At 30.8% G+C, this 15601-nt stretch overlaps 1 protein-coding gene across 12 annotated transcripts in view; it reads left to right on the forward strand.

Annotated features, from left to right (window-relative positions):
- LOC106466240 (UDP-N-acetylglucosamine--peptide N-acetylglucosaminyltransferase 110 kDa subunit) overlaps nucleotides 1-15601 on the forward strand; it is a 108979-nt gene that overhangs the window by 32110 nt on the left and 61268 nt on the right. For 8 of the 12 annotated variants that reach the window (XM_013926492.2, XM_013926494.2, XM_022394216.1 and 5 more), the window contains 2 exons: nucleotides 7701-7769; nucleotides 13399-13515. In XM_013926492.2, the coding sequence (XP_013781946.1) occupies nucleotides 7701-7769; nucleotides 13399-13515 (186 nt within the window). Of the gene's footprint in view, nucleotides 1-7700; nucleotides 7770-11834; nucleotides 12794-13398; nucleotides 13516-15601 lie in introns of those variants that run through there. The other 4 variants (XM_022394218.1, XM_022394219.1, XM_022394220.1 and 1 more) reach the window with 3 other exon arrangements.

Here is a 15601-nt window from a genome sequence, read left to right on the forward strand (position 1 = left end):
AACTTATTTTTCTTAAAACATAGAACAGTGACTAAAGAATTTAAGCAACAATTATCTCTTCTAGTTACGACCTTTGTACTCGGGTTCTGCTTGACTTGGTTGCTAAGCCTTTAAAAATTTTGCACGTGGAGGATATGAAACAAAAAAAATGTTTAAAGGTTTTATATATATACATTTGAATAACTAAAAAATCATAAACAACTACATCAATACCATAGAATTCAACTATAATTTATCAAGCTTAGTAACTAAGATGTATTTTACTCTTGAAAAAATGAAATTTCGAGCAGAGTAAAGACACAACCAACCTCATTGAAATCTTAACTCAAAAGAAAGAAATGGACAACAGAACATTAGAAAGGCTGAGAAAACCACTTGGGGGACATTCTGAGCTTCCAATTGGTTATTCGTGTCATATATAGAAGTAAGTGTATATAAGGGAGCATTTCCAAAAATTGAAAGAGGTGGGCAGGGTGCCACTGTACTTGATTTATTACATGAGCAGTATCTTAAGAAATTGAAAAGATAAGAGGCTCTTATTAGAAAAGGAAAGATCTTCTTATTTTATATTACAGCTTGTCAATATCTGTAATTTGAGTTTCTAATTTGTACAAAACTATAGACTCTGTATTTTAACTTCACAGACATCTAATTTGAACCAGTGCTGCATTGAACATACCACTTGACACACAAAAATCAATGTTTCTGTTTTTTTTATTTTCTTTAAATTAAGAAATTGTGTAATATATAGTTTTAAAATTATAATTTTTATTTACAGTTTGATACCAAACTTATTGAATAAATTCATGAAATAGTAGTTGAATAACATTTTGAATGCAAATGAACAAATGAGATGGCATGGCTTTTCACCTATGACCCATCTTGAAATGGTTAACTTCTTTCTTACGGTGACCCTTTTCTTTAATTAAGCTATTTTATGATTAATGTTTGTCAATGAAATCAGCGTTAAAATTCAAGTTTTATGTTACGTAAGTTTTAATTCTTTTATTTCAAATGAATCCTTAATGAGAAATTCTTAACTTTTGTTTTATTCTCTTACGATCCTCAAGTTCACAAAATGTTAAATTCATGTCATCATGGCCACCTGTATCTTTCAAGGCAGGTTATTTGAATTTCATCTTCAGGCCTTATATTCCAAAAACCCTATCATATGTTTTCAGTGTTAGCCTTTTGGTTTAAAGACATCTTGTCACAAGGGTTTAAAATGTGTTCATTGTGATGATAAAGACAGCGATATTTATGACTTATGGTTTTTTATACTGAGGCACAGAAGTTGGTAACCCCATTTCCAGAAAAATTAAGTTTCTTTACTCTGTTTCACTGTCTCAATGGGGTGTAGATGGATCTTTATATCTCCTATGGATTCTGTCTACTCATCTTAACCCTGTCACCAGGGGTATTCTTTACTGTGCATGACACATGGATTTAGTGTCTTACATTCAAAATTTTATTAAACTACTTTTTGTTTATGTTACTCTAATTAGAATAGCATAAAATCTTAGCTAAAAATATCCTGAATTTCCACTAGTATAACCCACGTGACACATTTTCTTTCAGCATATCATCATCCCTATTTTATCCACCACCCCTCGAAAATGTATGAAATTGAACGTAGATTTCTCTGTATAAAATCGTTATTGCTCAGACAAACCATAATATTTATAACCCTCAATTGTGTTTGGTTACAGAGCTATCGAATAGAAAATCTGACCCATTCTGTCACACCCACCTGTCACATCCTCTCTTTAAGAATTCATTGATGGTTCTCTCTTATATTTCATTATATATTACCTGTAACCACTAGAAAGTAAAAGTTTTCATCTATCAAATGATGTATAATGTGTTGTGAACAGATAAGCATAAATTTTACTCAAGAATACAAGATTTGTTCCCGTGAGAAAGTTAATGTCTAGCTTGGATGAATTTGTAATGGCTCTTGTCGCACAGTTAGGTTAAATATTTTATTTCTTGTTTTTCATGTTTATTCTTTACGAAGAAGTAACTAGAATATAAAAATAGGAATCCTTTTAGGTTTCTCAAGATTTGTTTAAGTAAAATAAATAATAATAGTATTATAATAAAAATGTTTCACAAGGCACACAATAGCAGCTCGTGGGTAATGTAATTCATTAGTGTAATGTGAGCTACACGCTCCCTGAGTGATGGCACGGATAGTATTTAGTTAAATATAAATAGATCTAAACGGTTACAAATTAAAGGATAAACAAAGTTTGGTATCAAATTGTAGATTATAATTCAAATTTTAGTAATATGTATATATATATTACTCAATTTCTTATTGAAAAGCAAATAAAAAACACAGATAAACATCAATTTTTGTGTGTCACATGGTATGTTGAATGCAGCACTGGTTCAAAGTAGATCATTTTCCTATCATTCTAAGGGAGATGCTATCCAACTCAGGTCACAGGGGATACTGGAGTGGGCCTTCCTTTATAACTCTTTCAGAGGTTTGTCCTGCTATTGTTAACCTTACTTCTGTTAATGACTGTGTGGATGCAGTAACTAATTGTATTATCTAGGCAGCTGTTTGTATGATCCTTAAAACCTTGATACATTTTCCATGGAATCCTTGTCCAGATTTGGCAGTAGGAGAACTTTCCAGATGCATGAGTTAGGGCTGTTATCATTTTATTTTCTAATTTGTGAAAGCCCCCCCCTCCCCCCCAAATTATAGACCTATTGCTTTGTTTGGCTTGTTTGGTTCCTTGAATCAAACACCAATCTCTCACCTACGCAGTGTTTTTTTGTGCAGACATTGATCCACCATGGAATCCCAAATTGACTTGAAACATCCTTAAGAGGAAACATCTTGTTTGGAAGTTTTATTTTCGGAAGGCCTGTGACAGCACACAGAGTTGTGGCATCTTACAAGATTTTCATTTCTATGGGTTGTGTGACTGTTTACCCATATTTATTTGTAACTTATTTAGTCAGTTAACTTTTTTGAAGTCGACATGGGATTAGTGTTATCCTATTATGTCACACAGGAACTTGTTTTTAGAGTTCTTCAAGGCTATGTCCTGAGTCTCACACTTTTCAGCATGAAGATTAGTACCATACTGATCAACTTCTTCCTACTGTTGCAAACATCTTTATGTCTCTGATTTTCAGACTTCCTGTATGTCATTGAATATGAGTAGCAGTTTGAGACTGCTCCTATTTGTTTGTGTGGGTGGACAGCAGACAGTTTCATGTTCTTGTCACCTAAAACTGTTTGCATACATCTTTGCTGCTAGTGGGGAATGCATCCTGGTCCCAAACTCCATCTTGGAGACGCTATACTTCCCTTTATGGCTGAGACAAAGTTCTTGGAAATTCTCTTTGACTGTAAGTTGACATTTATTCCACACATTAACCATAAAGGCACTGAACATCCTTTGGGTTCTCTTCCATTTCTTGGATAGCGGATAAGTGTTCAATGCTAAAGATCTATGCTGGACTTAGTTCTATGGTCAGCCAGGGCTCTACCTCTAGAATGTTTAATCTATGCATCAATAGGGGCTTTAGCTCTGCATAGGGGCTTTCTGCACTTCTTCAAACCAGAGTTTACACTCAGTCCTTGGAACTTTCTTATCACATCAGCTGTTTGCAACTTTCTTTGCAGTATGCTGCAAAGCACTGATTCTTACCATAGCATTTCACCTGGCATTATGTCATCATACCTCAGCAGGATATGCTTTTGGAACATATCAATATGTACTTGAATATAATGTACACCTAATTTTGAAAGATTAAATTGAAGATTTTTTTTAGACATCAGTTATACAAAATGTATTGAATAGTTTCTAAATACAGTAAACAACTTGATGTATTTAATATTTTTGGAAATCTTTCATTGAAATTTTTGTGTCAATTTTACAAAATTTATTGAAAAGTTTATATGCGGTAATACACTAAGCTAATCATTCATCTTCGTGTAAATCTTAATCATCTCTAGAATTATTGTTACCATTAGTTTCTTCGAAGTTGCTTCCTTGAACTTTTTCTTCTTAATCATCTGATTCCCACAGCATGTCATCATCCATTCCGTCCATTGCATTGGATACACAACATTTTTTGAAACCTGTAAAATGATTTTAGGTGGTAGCTTCTAGTAAAATACCTAACAAAATTGAACGTGCACGAATATAATGTGCAATCAATTTTTCGGGAGGTGTTTGGAGGAAAAATGTGTGCATTATATTTGGGCAAATATGGCAGATGGTCTGCTATTTCTACCTTTTTTATTCATATCCACATACGTTTGACTGTAATGGTTCTGACACTGGGTGGTCAGCCCATCCCACCATGGCTTGTTACCACCCCTCACTTGTGAGTATTCTCTGAGTCGTCTGAAGAACTGAAAGAAGTACCTTTTTTATGAACATCTCTCAAACCATTCTTCTGTTCATATTTTTTACAGATTGTTCAAAACGAGGTAACTATGGGTTCAACCAAGGTTTGCTCTGGCTCTGTGGCTGCTCACAGGATCCCCTCTACAAATGCTTTCTTTACTGCAGAGTTATATGCCATTTCACTTGTTCTGGATCATGTAGAAGCTAAGCAGTACACTAATTGTACAATATATACTTACCTGTTTAGTTCTCAGAAGGCCATGGAATTACTTCAGATAAAATTCTCTCTTAGAAAAGACTGTGCAGTTTTTCAGGATTCTTTGCCATATTGGTATTCATGGGAACAAGATAGCTGATATTAGAGCAAAGTGTCTGCTCTTGTAGTACCATAGCTCTGCTAGTTCCTTATGAGGATTTTGGTGGGTTTATCTATGAACTGGAGAGTAAAAGTTATCTTGGCATGACTTCATATTGGCCACAGTTTCCTTATCTATTGAAGTCTTACAAGGGACTGATCCACCAATGTGTAGTTTTGTGACACTGAAGTTGCAATTGCCCAAGTATTACTTTTGTGCTGTCACTATGACTGCTAGCAGTGGCACCATTTTTGACATATTTTGAGATTTGACGTTGAACAGTGTCATTAATGGCAGTGACACTGTCCAAATTTTTCATGATTTTAGCTATTTATGGGTTTAGGGTTTTTTACTTTAATTTTTTTAACCTCGGTTCACAACAAAATCAAGGGCATTTTGGACATGTATTTTATCTTGACTGTTCTTATTTCTATGAATGCCATATCATACAATCCATATGGTCTAACATCACTATTGTTAGGTTTGATTCCAAAAATAAAACTAGTGGAAGAAATTGTTTGAAATTTGACAAGAAACTTCCTAAAAGTACGTAGTTTCAGAAAAATATTTAATTTTGATTTTTTCTAGTATTTCTGACAAGAAAAATAAAACAACAACAGTTATCAAACTGGTGTATTTATGTGTTTTACACTCATTAAAAAGAAATCTATCATTCTATAGGTAGTTGAAGAACTTTGAGCATCTGCCACAATTTAATTCTTCGTATTGTTATCTGACACTGGGCATCTTGTACATAATTGTATAATTAGAGTTGTTTAAACATTTGTTTAACAACAAGTTAAAGCTTGGAATGGTCTATTCTTTCATTGGGGTGTGTGTCTATGAGCCAGACTAGTTTCGGAGAATTCCACTCCTCATCAGTGATCCTGGACACTACCACCAATGACCAAACCAAGCCTTCATACTAGTGAGGTATCAAAAATCAAATTAGTGTATTTACGTATTTTATTGTCAATGTATATGAATAAACTTGTTATCAAACCATAGTTAATAAATCAAATTTTAATATAAGTTTTATGTTCTTAACCCTGTCATGACAACATAATTACATAATAAGTAGGTGACATAACTCTTGTGAAATGTCTCTCCAAAAATCAAACTAGTGGACAAAATTGTTTGAAATTTGACGAGAACTTTTCTAAAGGTATTGAGTTTCAGAAAAATAAATATTTTATTTTATTTTGTTTATTATTTTTAATAAAAATTCATTATTTGATGTAATTATTTACACTGACTCAAAAAATAGTTCACCTGCAAGGTGATTTTTTTTTTTATATGAAGTATGAAAATAATAATTTTTATGTTACAGTTTTCACATTTAATTTGTGTAATTCTAGAACTACGTAAATGAATATCAAATGTGTTTGTAAGGATACACACATATATATATAATTTATTTTCCATTTTTTCTACTATATTACTAACACTAGATATTATCATCAGTATTTAAAATTAAGAAATAGAAATACGTACATACCTTTTAACTCTTTGTTGAGTAATCTTAAAATACCTTCATTTGGTCATATGTGTAGTTTCACATTTTTATTTTACCTTTTCACTTAGTTTATTTTTACAGTTTTGTTTTCCATTCCAATACTTTATTTTTCATGATTTATGAGAATATTACTTGGTACTGGTGGGCTACCATGAAGTTATGATTCACAGTTTCTTAGCTAATGGCAGTATAGCTTCTGCACGTATATCTTTTCTAAGCCTACCCCAGCGAGAGGATAACATATAAACTTAACAAAAATCATTAAACCCTTCAAGTATGAACTTAAAACACAATTAATACATAATTAACTAAAATGTAAAAGTAAGACCTATTATTTAACTGTATCTTTAACTATAGCAATTTATACACATCTCTCACAAATTGCCAATAATTTTCTCAGATGTTGTATATTATTTATAACCAATAGAATGAAGTTTAATCTATCAAATGTTGAATTATATTACATTTTCAATACAGAATATTGTCCCTTTCTTTTTCAGTTTGAAAGTTTCCTGATATTCAGATAGAAAAGCTTAAATATTTATTTTAAGTCTCTTATCTCATAGTTAGAAATCCAGTTAAATTATGACAGTTATATGACGTTTGCTTTATGCATGTTATTAAATATCAGCAACTAACAGCAAAACAAAACAAGAAGGCAAAGATAAGTACTATAATTCATGTTTTTCATGTACATTATTCATTTATTCTTATAAAAGTAACTAAAATGTAAGATAATGAAACATAATGATAGAATTTCTTCACAATGTATGCTCTTGAGCTATGCATTTGCTGAGTATTTTTACAATGTGTGTAGTAGAATTACTATTTTCATGGCATTAAAATCTGTATCTTTTAGATGTGGAGAACAAAATATTTGTATTTCACCTGTTTTAGCCTTGTAATGAAAATTAAAGTTCAAGGGCTTACAAGTAGTTTGGTACAAAAAAATTTTAGAAGCATACAAAATTTGTTTAAAAAACTGAGAAAAGTAATTCTAGGGATAAATTACTGGACTTTCATTGTTGAAATTACATGAAAGGCCTTGACAAAAATTTTGGATGGTTCTAGAAAATTTAAAAAAAAAACATTATGTCAAATGTTACCATTGGACAGTTAAGAGAACACAAAGAAACCCTTTGTTTTAAAGGATTGAATTGAGATATAACTTACTTGCAGATTAACAGATCAATAAAAAATGTCTGAAATTTGTGAAAACAAAGCTCAAGAAAGTAAAAATAGAAAAGTATAAATATAGATAGTTTTAATCTGAGAAGTCATTGTGATATACTTTGAGATTTTTTCCTAGTCTTGAAAGCCTTTTTTAACAGGTGAATTGAGCATTACTACAGAAAAAAATGAGGCCAACATTAAACTTCTCTTAATTTTACAAAAGTTGTGTGATAGTTACTTACAACTGACTATATTGTCTGAATTTTTATATTTTAGGATCTGTACTGTGTAAGAAGTGATCTGGGAAATCTACTTAAAGCTTTGGGAAGGTTAGATGAAGCAAAGGTAGGAAATATTGTTGGTGACCTCCTAATGTGTAATGTTCACCTTGTAAGCTATTTCATCCTTTCCTAATTAATCTCTCCGACAAACTAATGTGTTTTACCTTCTATATATATCCTTATTCTGCTAAATTTTATGGTTTGAACTTTTTTGATACTTTATTAAATCTTTTTATTTTATATACTTTCAGGTACTCAATTCCTGTTTCTTCAGTCATTCCCATTTTCTCTTTTCAAAGGCAGCTCTGTTAAGCATAAAGATTCCTGTATAACTATATAAGAATATTATGAACAGGGCAGGTGGTAGCAGCGTTTTTGTTTTTCAGAGTAGCTGTCAGCAAGGAATTTCAGGTTGCAAAAGGCTTTCAAAACATTACTAGGTGTATCTTGAAAATATTTTTAAGAATAAATTATATAAGCTAATAACTAACAGTTCACCAACCATTAAAGCATAAACCAAGTTTTTTGTATAGTATTTTCAAAAAAAAATTGTATAAAACCAAAAACTGTGTACAAGTGTTAAAGTAATCTAATTTATGGTTGAGAAAGATAGTGTACTTGCAGTTTTAGTAATGGAATAAAAGTTATTGTGGTCCTTTTAAGATGATAACTCATTTCACACACTAGTCTGACAATGAGAAAGAAAATCAATAGAGGGTTTTGGAAACCTAAATATTCTGTTTCTAGGAAATAAATAAACTAATGGGCTTATGGGATTGTGAAATGATAATTAGAATGCATGGAAATATAGAAGTGATTAAAGTTGGTGCCACTATTTGTTGAAATTACCTAGAAGATTAAAAGTATTACAACTAATAAATCCAGTTTAATAACCACTAGTAGATTGAGCAACACTTAGTTAAAAACATTGAGCAATAATTTTTTAGTGTAAAGGATATATTACAAATTTTTTGTAAAGCAGGTTTTTAAGGTAACTCTAGGTATATAAGAAACTTCTCAGTATGGATCCTGAAGTTGAATTTCTTTTACACACACACACAGAGGAAACAGATTGAGTAGGTAGCCATCATTTCATGGGATAATAAATATTCTCTGTATTTGCAAAATCTTTCTGCAACATAGCAAAAATTGTACATATATTGCTGGAAAATTCTGTTTCATATTAACTTTTTTAATTTGTACAAAAATTTGTGTCTATAGCAGATGGTTATTAACATTAGGTGTTCTTGTTTCAGTATTGATACAGCCTAAGATGTTTTGACAACCTTGTTGTGTGAAGTGCGCTTGCTTTTATTTTTTGTAAAACATGACTTTGTGATGAAAAGAAGGGATATTGCTATCAAAGTTACCAAAATTTCAATATTATAATTTAGTGTAGATTTACTCAGTTACATTAAATTTAGGATTGTGTATATACAGCATCCTGAAATTATTTGTTGTTGAAAACATTGTGCAATATCCCATCTTTCTGCTTGATATATATTGCAGCGAAGTACAAACTGACTGTTCATAAGCTTCGAAATAATTAAATATTCATTTTCAAGCAGCCTTTGAAAAACTTTCCACCCTTTTTTCATTAACATTCATGACAAAGTTTTTGAAATGTAAATATGTGGCAACTTGTTAAATGATTTAATTCGTCTTTTTTTTTTTTTTTCCTAACCTACAAGTACTTCTTATAACAAGAGAAACGGTCTTCTGCCACCACAACTAGGGAGTGTTACGGAACTGCATCTAGAAATGATTGTTTTCGTGGCTGGTTTTAAAATGGAATTCAGATTTCTTTATGTACAAGTATATTAAATTATTTAAAATACTTAGGTAACAAAAGTCTACATAAAATTATTTTAAACATTGGTAAAAGGACTGGTGATTTTCTTTTAGACTGATAGTTTCTGACACTTAAGAATTTCAATGTACACTTTTCTTTTGAGCATCCAAAGAAAATTTAGTGTACCTGCTTTTTGCTTTAAACAAAATCCTACCTTTATATTTTATGCACACTAGTTATAAAGCTGTAAGTTTCAAATGTATTGACCAAAACCACAAAAAAAATAATGTGCATATTTCAGACATTGTTTATTTTATTATACATTTTTAGTAATAAAGTGAATTTGTTTTTTATTTTTAACTATATTTTCAAACAAATACTGCTGTAGTAAGGCATCAAGAGATTTTTGCTTTCTGTTGGGTTATGTTATCTAATATTTGTGAGCTGCACAAATAATTTGGTTATAAATGTATGTATAGCTTTAGTGGTCAAAATGAGTGTCATTCTGTTTAAAGCTGTTTTCTAAGGTTATATTATGCAACTTAAAAACGTATATTTCTCAGTAAATCTTACTAAAATAATTTACTAATCCTTCATGTGTTAATCAGTGAAATATAGTACTACTATTTGCTAATCATATATGAAACTTGAATAGGTAATAGTTAATTCAGTTAGCTATAAAACGCTGTATATGTTGTGCAAGTTATTATAACAGTGTTAGAGAACGATATTAAATGTTCAGTATAACAGGTAGAAAATGATTTTTCAATTTACTTTTGGTGTACTTAGCATGTAATAAAAGTCAGTTTTAAAAAGAGGGAAAAAACTTTGGTTAACTCTTTCAGCTTGGGCTCAGTCCCTGTGACTGACCTCATAACCATTTTGTGCTTGTTATAGTTTTCATGCTAAAACTTTTAAAGTAGTAAGCAAATGTTAATGAAATTTTGCCGATTATCAATAATCATTACAATGCTTTCATATGTAAAATATTATCAAATTTTTTTATTAAGTCTTAAGGTTTGTGAAGTAATGTTTTTCTCATATCTTTTTTCAATTGTTGCTTGTCCAGCATGCAAAGTAATTTTCATTTTAAGATTAAAAATATTTTTATGCATCAGAAAATTTTCAAATTTCACATGTGAAATTTCTATAACGTCCAGATAATTATCAAATGTTTCTTAAGAAAAACAACTATTTTATCTGTTATTTTCAGTAATGCATCTCTGAATCTCATAAGCATGTTAAAAAAAATTTAATAAATATAAGTTGTACTTTTTCATTCAAGAATAACAACAAATTATAACACGAAAACATATATTTAGACTAAATAGCTTAAATTTCATAACATTATACATTTATATATATTTTTTTATTTTCATTATTGACCTTTCAGCCATGTCAGGCAAACAATACAGAAGTTACAATGATGTGGTGCATGTGCACTCGTGTTACTGTATCCAATAATATAAAACTAACCTTTAATCTTTTCAAAGTGACCTGTCTTGGCTGTGTTTTAGTCGGCTAATATTTTGTAAAATACAGCCACATTTCAATTATTATACATTTTATATGTATATAGGTTATTGCTATTTTGAGTCTTAGTTATTTTTCCTAAAACATAGAACAGTAAATAAAGAAGTAAAGCAAACAATTCTCTTCTAGTCACTACCTTTGTGCTCAGTTGCTGCTTGGCGTAGGTTGCTAACCCTTTTAAAAGTTTGCACGTGGAGGATATGAAAAAAAAAATTTTTTTATAGGTTTTATATATACATTTGAATGATCAAAATATCATAAATTACAATATCAATACCATAGAATTCCACTATAATTTCTCAACTTAGTGACTAAGGTGTATTTCAGTCTAAAAAATATGAAATTTCGAGCAAACTAAAGACACAAGCTACCTCCTTGAAATCTTGGTTTGAAAGAAAGTGATGGCATCCAAACACATTAAAATGGCTAAGCTTCCGATTGGTTATTCATGTCATGTATAGAAATAAGTGCATATAAGAGTGTTTCCAAAAATGGAAAAAGGTGGGTGGGGTGCCACTGTTTTTGATTTATTACATGAGCAATATCTTAGCAAATTAAAAAGATAAGAGGCTCTTATTTTATATTCTAGTTTGTCAATATTGGTAATTTGAATTTTTAATTTGTATGAAACTATAGTATTTTGATTTCACAAACATCTAATTTGAACCAGTGCTTTATTCAACATACAATGTGACACATGAAAATCGATGTTTAACTGTGTTTTTTTAATATTTACTTTTAAATTAAGAAATTGAGTAAGGTATAATGCTAAGATTTGAATTATAATCTACAGTTTGATACCACACTTATTGACATAAATTCATGAAATAGTAGTTCAATAGAACTTTGAATGCGAGTCAACAAATGTGATTACATGGCCTTTCAACAATGACTTGTCTGCAAAGGGTTAAGCAGTGTTATCCAAATTAATACATTCTTGTTCTAGTGAATGGTTGTCTTACTACCTTTGAAGGTGAAAATATTGTGAACCATTTTAACTGTGAAATTTTGTCGCAAGTTCTCGAACCTTTTAGATTTCATAATATTTTACAATAGTTAGTTTTTTGCTATAGTTTTTAATAGGTAACAGGGTAACAGTGTCATTTGGATTATCTTGGTGTATGGGTGAACATATTAAAATTGTAAAATAATTAAAATGGCACAGATTGCGGTAGAAATACTGCATGTGAAAAGATATTTAATAAATAAAGTGGGTATTACAGTTGTCTCTGCTTTTAAATACACGCAGGTGAGCACAAATGGAAGGGAAACCTCTATGCTAGTAAAAGCTGCTCAGCTTTTCTCATATATCTTTTAGTATTATTTATTGTCATACTTTTAACACTAGTGTTTTTAGACTAGTTTTAAGAATGCAGTGATCTTATTCTTATCTAAATTTACATGCAAGTAGTTTTAAACAGTTTGTGAAACAGCTACGTATACGAGGTTGTTGTATTTGGACATTTAGAAATCTTTATTCCATTTTGGAATTAGAGTATATGCTGCATTAGAGATCTGAGTGGAATTTCTTTTTTAATTATTGCTTCCTATGTGTGTTGGCAGGAGGTATCTTACAGCACTATCTCATGTGGATTTCTCAACACTACTCTATAATGATTCATTCTTCTTTCTCTTCCAAAGATCTTAGTCATACTAATAGGTGATTGTGTGTCATTCAGTGGTGATCAGAGTGGGTTAGCTGCAACGCAAGTCTGATGGTACCTGGAACCACCACCCAGTGGGAAGCACGTCGATCAGTCGTGGTAATGAATACATAGTCAGTCAAGTTCATCTGGTTTGTTATTTGGCTTATGTTAATTAAACATCTACGCAAAAATCTTAATGTTTATCCTAAATTCTTAAGTCTGTTGATGCTCATAGTGTAAACTTTTTTCCAATCTAGTTTCTTTAAAATTTTTGTGTTTGCTTTTTCTTCTAGTACAAGTTCATCAGGAAAAAAAGCTCACTAATCAGTCATTGCTCTAAATAGAAAAATGTTTTTTTTATTGTTTTTTTTACCATTCATTCACAAATGGAGCGTTTTGCTAGCTATGCGTGCAGCTGGAAGCTTAGCTTGCGTACATCTTTGTAGGAGCATTATTAATGTCAGCAGAAACTGGAGGTGCCAGTACAAGTGCACTGTGACCTCATTCATTGAATAGACATGTCTGCTCCTGCCAAGATATTGGCCTGCTGCGTGCGATGCGTGTCTGAAAGCTTGTGTGCCAGCTCTCAAGCTGCGATATGTTTTATTTTAATTTACTGTCATACCATGACATCAGAATGTTGACATTGTCTAATCTAAGGTGTTTTTCTCCCCCCATCTTCCCTATTCCTCATTTTTTCTTCCACCCCCAACCATTTCAAGGCATGTTATTTGAAAGCTATTGAAACTTGTCCAGCATTTGCTGTTGCTTGGAGTAACCTAGGATGTGTTTTTAATGCTCAAGGTGAAATCTGGTTGGCTATTCATCATTTTGAAAAGGTGAGTTGCTCCATTAGATGATTAAGTAAACATTAAGGGTTACTGAAATCAAACTATTCAACTATCTATTGTCAGGATTTTTAATAGTTGACATCTGAAGTTTTTGTTTGTGTTATGTGAATTTTGTTAACTCTCACAACATATAAAAATATAAATTAATTCATGCTAGCTGTATGATCTTTTAAGATTAGCTGCTGAAGATGAAGGTTTAAGGTTTGTATTTACAGTAGGTAAACTAAAGTTGAACTACAACAAAAAAATTCCAGAAGTGTGAATTTAGAAATGAAGCATTTTGTGCATAGTTTTGCAATGGTTACTGAAAGGGATATTAATCTGTAATCTTGCACACGTGTGAATACATTTTTAAAGAAATTGCTTCATCCTATGCTTGTACTTCAGTATGTACATTCCATTTACTTTAGGAATTGTGTTTTTTGTATATTAGTATTGCACATGCAGAAGAGTACATAAACAAAACTTAGAAAAAGTATTGTATCCTTAAACAACAAGTAAATTTTAACTTTCATTTGATATTCCAGTGACTTGCTTAGTAAAACTAACTTGGTTTCAGCCACTGTGTGACTAGGTAGTTTAGGAGCCTCTTTTTAATGGTATTTGTCATTGATAAAGTTAACAGTTTTTCCAAAATGAATGGGTATGTAATGAGGTAGGTATTTAAATTAGAGAACAATTTTTAGATAGGAACTTGAAATTGTTTTAAAGCAGAGTAAAAATAAAAAATATCAATAGCAATTATTAATTCTGTGTATGTTTTACTTTAATATCTTCTGTGATTTATCGAAGTTAATTTGGGCAAACCATTTCTTGCCATATTTTTAATTATTTGCCCACATTTATTCACATGTTATATATTACAATCAATGCTGGCTAGATAGCATTGGAAATGTCACTTGTGCTGGCCTCTGTTGGATTTATTCTGAATTATTTATCATAAACAATGTAGTTTCATTGAAATAAATCCAGATATGGCACGTTTGTTTATCAAGTATGTTTTGTGCAGAAATAGTAGAATATTAGATCATAAAATAACTTTTATTGATATATATACATATAGGCTAACGAAAAGCAAAAATATAAAACCTGAAATTTTTGAGCTCATTTCCTAAAATAAGCCTGACACAGAAGGGGTTAAACATTGTTTACACCCAAAAGAATGCTTTCCAACTTATTTGTGTGATAGAATTATAATTAGTGTAAATAAGAAATGGAATAATATTTACTTAGTACATCTACTGGCATGGAAAATAGTTAACATTCTTTTCACAAGTTGGTTCATGTTAGTTGATAAAACACTTATTATTATTATTTGCAGCTTATTACTGTACTAGTGTATAGCCCATCAAAAATGACAGGGAAAGTACTACCACCCCATAGTATACCCTAACATTACATTTCATCACTAACTGAAATAAATAAATTTTGATCAACAAATTCCTTTGTGAGCCCATCAAAATTAAGATCATTCATGAAATGAACATGCGACATATTCATAGAATAATTATTGGTAAAAATCAGTTAATTAAAAAGTTTTAATATCTAGAAAGGCCAGTGCATTTTGGTAACACTATATTCCAACAATGGATTTTATGTCAGTATAACCTAATATTGTTGTTAGTCTTTGTACTGAAAGTATAAAATGAAATGTATAAACAACAAAACTGGTAAGATATATATTAATTTCTTAATTTAGAGTCTCCGTTGATTAAAGAGACTTGTTTTTATTTAAAATGTTGGTGCTGTAACAGAAAATAGCTTAATTAATGCAGAAATGATTTAAGTTTAAAATTGAATCAATATTTTTACTTTCATGATAAATTTTATGCACTTGGCTCTAGGCTGTCTTAACTTTTGGCTTACTATACTAATGATCTCTACAATTTTAAGGTTTCATGTGCCCTCACTGCACCCCTGTCACTAAATCAAGCTTGATGTGACATACACTGGCTTTTTGATAGGTTAGATGGGGACACATTAATACTAGAAATAAATGACCTTATAACACCAAATTATTGTTTTACTTTAAGTGAATACCCAGTGTTTTGCTTTTGAATGTCCAATTAAAGAA

Source organism: Limulus polyphemus, unplaced genomic scaffold (genome assembly GCF_000517525.1).
Source record: "Limulus polyphemus unplaced genomic scaffold, Limulus_polyphemus-2.1.2 Scaffold2202, whole genome shotgun sequence".
NCBI classification, from domain to species: domain Eukaryota; kingdom Metazoa; phylum Arthropoda; class Merostomata; order Xiphosura; family Limulidae; genus Limulus; species Limulus polyphemus.